Source organism: Clupea harengus, chromosome 1, assembly GCF_900700415.2.
Source record: "Clupea harengus chromosome 1, Ch_v2.0.2, whole genome shotgun sequence".
NCBI classification, from domain to species: Eukaryota; Metazoa; Chordata; class Actinopteri; order Clupeiformes; family Clupeidae; genus Clupea; species Clupea harengus.
This window is the reverse complement of record NC_045152.1, coordinates 22200583-22208461: the sequence shown is the minus strand read 5'-3', so window position 1 is coordinate 22208461 and position 7879 is coordinate 22200583. Positions and strand designations below refer to the sequence as shown.

The 7879-nt window shown below is 44.0% G+C and overlaps 1 protein-coding gene across 1 annotated transcript in view; it reads right to left on the bottom strand.

Annotated features, from left to right (window-relative positions):
- Positions 1-1519: 1519 nt before the first annotated feature.
- LOC105898549 overlaps positions 1520-7879 on the bottom strand; it is a 19237-nt gene continuing 12877 nt past the window's right edge. Inside the window, 12 exon segments of the mRNA XM_042708919.1 lie at positions 1520-1883; positions 2223-2371; positions 2772-3062; positions 3395-3466; positions 3469-3558; positions 3561-3710; positions 3995-4315; positions 5795-6078; positions 6190-6326; positions 6425-6504; positions 6839-7129; positions 7365-7628. Of these exon segments, the coding sequence (XP_042564853.1) occupies positions 1875-1883; positions 2223-2371; positions 2772-3062; positions 3395-3466; positions 3469-3558; positions 3561-3710; positions 3995-4315; positions 5795-6078; positions 6190-6326; positions 6425-6504; positions 6839-7129; positions 7365-7628 (2138 nt within the window). The 3' untranslated portion in view covers positions 1520-1874.

Below are 7879 nucleotides of genomic sequence, written 5' to 3'. Positions count from 1 at the left end.
GTGTGTGTGGAGTTGGAGTTTCTGTTGTCTTATCTTGTTCTTGTAATTATTATGGGTGGCAGGGTTCAGTCTCAATGGAAATGAGGTGCAAGGGGCTGACTAAAAGAAAAACACTGTTTCTGTTCAGGTTTGCTGTTTTGTAATTAATGTGATAAGGGTTGGGTGAGGTTAAGTATAGATAGATAGATAGATGGATACTTTATTAATCCAGAGGGAAATTTAGGTCATCCAGTAGCTTTAACACATACACAAATACACTTATACACTTATACACCTCACCTACATACATACATAAATCACATATACATACACATAGGGAGAACATATTCACACAGTGTTTCCAGATACAGAAAAGGGTCTGACCCTATTGTACAGAGTGCAATGATTTTGACAGTGTCGGTGTCCAGGAGGAAAGTGAAAAGTGATCTTGTGCTGCTGGTGTGGAGAGTGCAAAAAAATATATAATGTTCTTGTGCTTGTGAGGATGGGTAGTGCAAGATAGTGATCTTGTGCTTGTGTGTGTGTGTGTGTGTGTTTGGAAAGAGCAAAGTGATAGTGCAGAATATGTAGGTGGTAAAGTCTGTGCATGGGGCTGAGATGAGATGAGCAGGGGAGGGCAGACTGAGGTAGACTCATGCAGAGAAGTCCATCTCTCTCCCCCTCCCCTTTTGCGTGGCGTTAAAAAGTATGATTAGAAGGATGTGGTCACAAATGTATCTGTCTAGTCATCACTCCAGGAGAAATCTCCTGCAACTGTAAATCTGACAGAGGCCTCACCATACACATGTGAAGATATTTTGTTCTACAGACACCAGAGTAATCATTTACAATAATATGCAAATGGCTGCATGTTCTGTGCTGTCTGATAACACAACCATGACCAAATAAGGGAGAGTTGAGAGACTGTGACTGGAACCAGGTCTGGCTTCAGTGAGCAGCTCCAGGCAGGTGCAGGCATAAAGTCTGATAACTGGCTACGAAAAAAGCTCCTGAAAGCCGCTCAAAGCAGAAGTGAAAGCCTCTCCCAGAGCACCATCTGGCCCAGAGGGGCTGAGAAATGTCATTCTACAAACACCTGGACAGAAACCCTGGGCCTTCTTTACATACTTGACCACAATTTGTATCTGACATGCAGGGCCGTTATGCAACCGGCTCCATGTCTCTTCCTTCCCCCAAACTGCTGCCCACTGGGGCATGAGACTAAACATCATCAACCCTGTAGTGCTCTAAAGCCACAGTCCCTTAGCTTAAAAGTATTATTATTAATATTATTATTATCAATGTCTGTACATATTCACCACAAATAATCGGTGCTCTGGTTGGTCTTTAATTTGTGTGATAATATGCAACATCAGATCGATAGATATATAGGTAGATAAATAGATAGAAGGAGAGCTAATTAGAAGGGGATGGTGAAATGGAGAGAGAGAGAGAGCTCTTGTGGAAATGATGGGTATTTCAATTCATGCTTCATGAGCATTCAGGTGTATCAATAAACAAATGTTGCAGAGAGTAGAAAACCAGTTAAAATTGCAATATTTATTAACAGTTGTAACATTTTTTGCACAGTTTTTGGATATAGGTCTTTATTCAATATATACTTTCATTTATATAAACTCATGTATGCATAAAATCATTTAAGATTGAAGTTTCACTTCTCAGTTCCATAACAAGTAAGTGCTTAAAGTCAAGACGATATGAACAAAAGAAAAGGTGTCATATGAAATTGCATGATACGAAAACATTTAACTATTCAAAAGAAAACATCTAAACAATTAAACTCGCCAAGAAGCTTTTAAGTAAGAAATAATCACAGTCATTTTCTTTCCATCTTTCCATGGGTTAGTAAGAGCAGGCTTTCTGGGTGCAGCCCTTCATTTCAGCTGAAAGAGAAATGAATAGTGATGTGACTTACACAGAGAAAATGTCATCAAATGATTCACAACATACCAGTGCCTTTCTGCTGTACAAATGTCTTAATTCCCATGGCGCTTTATATATACTGTAGCTAGATGCTGCAATTTCAGTCTACCTGCAACTCTTGGCATTAGGAATGATATTTTGTAAATACAAATCTAAATGATCTTGGGGCAATAATCGCTATCAATAGTCTTCCTTTTACAGCGCAGGTTATTGTGGCAGACCAAATTGCCCTTTAGGCGTGTCTCATGTCCTTACGCTAAGTCTATGTGTAGACTGTGATCATATGATGTGCTCCTCACCTTAATGAGAGTGACAGTGCAGCTGTAGAGGAGACAGGAGAGAAAAAGGAAGAGGAGAGCCCAGACCATGTTCATAGTTTCTGCCACAGTGTCCTCAGGAACAGCGTCTGCCATGTTGTTGTCAACAAACAACACTTCGTCCTTTGGCTCTAAACATGGTTTCATGGAATTGAAAAGAAAAAGAAAAGACAGCAAAAAACAAACACTGTTGGTAAGCTGCAGAGACAGGCAATAAGAAACGATGATCCCTAAGAGTGCAAATTTCAAACATTCCTAAGATGAACATATTTTAAAGCAACATTATGCAACAATTTGCCACTTTTAGGTATGCTTTTTTAAAGGCAACTCATTTTGTGGTCATGTGGTCTAGCATTTTAGCAAGCTTTTGTCAGTGCCAGCTGGGCTGCTGGTGCTGTTTGTAAGGCATTTGGTAGTTTTAGGTAGATAGCTCACTAGGTGTTGACCAAAACTCCTTACTGCTGCTTTAAGTGATTTCTAAGTCAGCACATGGTGTGAATGTGTGAATAGCAGAACGGAGATGATTGGCACCTGGTTTGAAAGTGCTGACAGACAGTGCACCTGTGATGTGAGTCACATTGCAGGTGAACTTCACACCACTGTCCCATTCGCCGGACGACAGGTTGAGGTGGCTGTGGACGCTGAACTTCCCGTCCGGTCCCTTGGATGGCAGATCGGTTCGCTGGTCCGAAGCCTCGACGCTGATGCCGTTCTTCAGCCAGGTGATGTCGATGGACTCGGGGCTGTAGCCATACACCAGACACACCAGCTCAGCCGTCCTCCGCAGCAAGGTGACGATTGGCTTGGAGTGTACCACTGAGGCTGAGGAACAGATACAGGATGGAAGAACAGACACAGGAGATGGAAAGAGAGTGAGATGGACAGATAGACAGATAGATACGTTAACAGCACATGTGAAACTCCAGAAGCTATGCTAATATTGCTATCCAAGTTGAAGTGCACACAATATGGTATGATCAATGACTGTAAAAAGTATGGACAGAAATTAAGGGAGCCCAACCATATTTGGTAAAGTCTATTCTATCCTGTGGTTCTGTATGGGTGCCTCACTTTTGAACTGAGCTCACAATGTCCATATTTTGTACAGTCTTTGGGTATGATACCCTAAGGAAAATCCTGAGAGGCAAACCCACCAAACAGGTTCTCCACAGTGTCAGAGATGGGCTCAGCAGAGGACTCGTGTCTGGCCACACACGTGAAGGACCCTCGTGCCGCTGAGACGGCGGCAGAAGGAGGATGCTGTGCGTGGTGTACGTGCCGGCCTTGGCATCGCTGCTCACGGGGCCGTTGGTGTAACGGAGGTAGGCAGCTGCGTGCCGTTGGCCTCCCAGTGGACGATCGCGTCGGCTGGCGAGAAGCCCAAGACCTCGCACAGCAGGCTAGAACCGTTGGAATGGACCAGATTGGCATCGGAGGGCCTCAGGATCCTCACTCTGGGGCGTTGCATGTCTGAGGATGTCCAGCAAGCACAGTTGTGTTATGGGACATTTGTGTGTGTGTGTGTGTGTGTGTGTGTGTGTGTGTGTGTGTGTGTGTGTGTGTGTTTAAACCCTTTGTGAAGCGTATTATTTCATTTAAGTATGAGAGGCAGGTAGAGGCCTATAGGGCCTTCCCACCTGATATAATTATCCTATGAGGTATGAGGAGTTCACTCATGCACAAGCATGTACAGAACATAACCTGTTTGACACATTTGTTACTTTTGCAGCATGACTGACTGGTCGGCGACTCACCTTTTGCTTTTGAGATGCGTCTGGCCAGTGCGTCGCGGTCACAAGCCCTCCTGACCTCACATGAGACTTCGGCGTGTCCGTGCCATGTGCTGGCCTGCAGGCTCAGCTCGCTGCGTACGCTCTGGGTTCCGTTGTCATTTTCGGACGGAGGCAGCGTCGTGAGTCCCTCGGAGGTGACCTCCCCACCCACTTTCCAGATGACGGGCAGGTCTGAGATGTTGAAGCCGACCACCAGACAAGTGACCGGCACGTTGTTCTTGTCCTTGTCTCTGAGAGAGGGGCCCGTGAGATAAATATCCGCAAACACAGAGTGCGGGGACACTAAGAGAAGAAAAGACAAGAGAGCACACAGCAGGTTAAATCTGCACCCTAAGACTTAACCTTTCAGGAGGTTGAGTTTTGAACATTCCTTCCTTTCAGTGCTGTCTTCAACAAGGGCAGGTTTTGAATTCCGTGTTCTATCGGATGAGCGGACAGATATTCTTTAGAGCGTTCATTCTGCAGCGCTCTAAACACACCGGGGTGCCGGCAAGTGCTGCAGAGAGAAACACACAAATGCCTCATTCCCAACCTACCGGCAAATAATCCCTAATTACGTAATACGTAAATATGTAGTGACAGTGTATGTGCCAACTCTGTAGTAATAATGAGTCATTAGAGTAAATTTAATTCTGTATATCTTTTGTCTACTTTCAAGAAGAGGTTTAGAAAATGGAGTAGTCTTGAACAGTGCCATGTAAAACTTTAAGTCAATGTAGGTCCATAGATTAGTTCATTCCCTGAAAACACCTTTTCTTACATGCTTAGTAAGCTGGTGTAAAGCTATGCCCTAGCACATTAGTTGCTCATATGCACTTTTGTGATTGCAGTTCAGTTTTAAATGCCAATTAGACAACATTTGGGTAGCAATACTTCAACTTTAACATTCTACAAAATGTTAACGTTGAAGTATTGTTGGTGTATTCAAAGTCCGCACACAGTATTCCTTGACATGTGTATATTGACACAGCACATCCCCATGTTTAGGAAATACATTTAACATTGACCTTGATAGACCTCATGGCTCTTCTGTTGAAGGCTCAGTCATTTAGCACTGACCCATGACAGGAATGTGAGAGGTGGAGTACTCAGGGGACGTGAAGTGCAAATGATGATACACATAGTTTGCATGAAACTCTCCAGTCTATTCTTGCCGCTACAAAGCCTCAAACCTCTGCAGCACACGAGTCGCCTCTGCAATCCCAACGGTTTAACTACTTTACATTCTGAAAGCCAAAAATGTGATTGTCTGAGAAATAAAGCTCCTAAACTGTGCCTATCACTGGGACGATGTTCCTGACTGTATTTTTTATTTATACAACCGTAAGGGGCCCTCTAAACTCACTCAATAAGTCTGCTGTTCACAAAATCTGTGAAGAACATGTATACTGAATTCATTACTGCATAGATTTTGAGGATGCAATTTAAAAAGAAATGTCACAAGAAATTACAGCCCAAGCTGTGCCCCTGTAAATCACAGATAAGTCACAAAACTCTATCATGCAGTCAAAGCATGAGAGATGCACATGCTCCATAGTGACTTTAATATTACACATATATCCACCAGTATGGGGGGCTTAACAGTTCAGTGTGGCCTCATTCACCAGTTGTCGATTTGAAAATAAATAAATAATTTAATTCTGGACGTTTCAAATTTGCCATTACCAAATCATGACACACATCAGAAGGTTGCGTGGAGATGAGCATGAGGTGCAGATAGCAACGAGCCCACAGAGAATGCTTGGAAACTCGGAGCATTACCTGAACAAATACTTATGTCTCTGGTCTCTTTGTTCTTAACATTTTGGTCCTGGTCTTCCACCTCACAGGGAAAGTTCATGCCTTTGTGCCACTCTTTCTGTGGGACGTCCATCTCGATGGTCACAGTGAGGCGACCGTCATTTTCTAGCAAAACCTTCCTGTTCTCGTTCAGCTTGAGCTTAGTGGTGTGCTTCCACTTCAGCTGCGGGTTGAAACCTGAGCCAACACACACCAGCTTTGTAGAACTGGACCCAGGGCCAAGAACAACTCCAGTGTTGGGGGAGCTACAAAACATGACAAAACATCACTTTGTGTTCTGTTTTAATAAAAATCATTTTTAAAATGTCCGAAACAATGTGTGACATTTCACTGTGGGTAAAGTCGGAGTATGTTGCCTACCAAAAAGCTTTCCTGTGGGACTGGAGATCTTCTGGTTGTTTGCAAAGTTGACTTTACAGGCAAACGTTTTGTCCGCGCTTTTCTGGTCTTTGGGAATGGTGAATCTTACAGCTGTTAGGCTTTGCTGGTCTTTCTGGACAGGACATCGACATACAACCTAGTCTTAGGAGATCCTTCCCATTGGCCTGAAGGTTCACTGAGATCTCATGGAGGACAGGTCTCCTAGGAGACACTCCAGCACTGCGCCGCATCTTTCTTCAAGTCTTCTAAAGATCTCCTGATAGTAACTGTTGGGTTTTGCTTGGCAGTCTCTGGAGAGAGAGAGAGAGAGAGAGAGAGAGAGAGAGAGAGAGAGAGAGTTAATTCATTGGTGCTTTACTTCTGATATTGCTGTTGTTCAGGTATTTATATATTCAAATATTTGTTTCCATTCTCAAATGCTAATATCTCCATACAGTTTATCACTTTTTGTAATACTTTGGCAACAAGACGTTACTCTCTCGTGTCAATGAAGCACAAATTGATTTGATAGAACGAGCAAGAGAGACCGAGTTAGTGTTAGAGCTGGCAATTGCATCAGATGACATTTTGAATGTGCACACTGTATCAGAGAGAGGCACGCAGAGCCCTCTAGGGCCTTCCCACCTGATATTTGTATCGCTTCCTCGGTTGGGTAGCACGGGTGGTCCACTTTGCACTTGACCTCTCGCAGGGTCTTCCACGTGCTCGCGTTGAGAGTGATGTTGCTGATGAGTCTGCCACCAGGCTCGCTCTTCTCGGTGACGTGCGACGTCTCCTCCTTATCGTCCACCCACCACACCACTTTGCTGGCGCTGGCTGCCGCCACCTTGCACGTCACAACAACCTTGTCACGCGTCGTGACGTCTCGGAGACGGGGCCTCTCCAGCTGGACGTGAGGTGCTTGGAAATGACCGTCTGCAGTTTGCCCAAAAAGCAGAAGAAAGAGCAACAGTTCCTGCTTTAGTTAATAAAGAAACCAAATTTCAGCACTTCGAGTCTAGTTTTTATGACTGATAATAACTGATGGTTTGGTAGTTTGTATAGCTGTGATTATGATAGTTTCATGATTGAGAATCAGTTTGTAAAGGAATATGCTACTTCATCTCAAAACACACAAGTGTCCATAAAAAGTTGGGTACATGGCGCTCACCTGAACACACTTGGATGCTTTCCACAATCCAGGTCTTGCCCGACTTCACCCTACACGTGTAATTGCTGCTTTTGCGCCATAGGGCCGTGTCGACTTCCAGTTGGCTGATCTGTCCAGTCGTCTCGGAGGTAGTCTGGGGCTGACCATCTATGGTCCATTCCACAGCCAGGTCTTTCATGTTGATGCCGCGGAAGCACACAGTAGCTGGGCCTTGGAGCCAACCTCTCCCTTCCACAGTGGGGGTGAAGAACAACTCTGGTTCACCTGCAGCTGAGAGAAGGTGCCTCGGTTGCATTTTTTTTTATTTTATGATGGATCATGAACCAATCTGATGTTGAAGTGTTTTGTGTTGTCTTGTCATATGTCTGTGGAGTACCATTATTAGAGTGCCAATAATATACCAATATTATTACATGACAGCCACTGCATTAAATAATTTTAGTCATTATAACCACAATTGTAAACAGTCTAAAAACATGAGGAGTAAGACAGCAGAGCCAAGAAATGGAGACTAG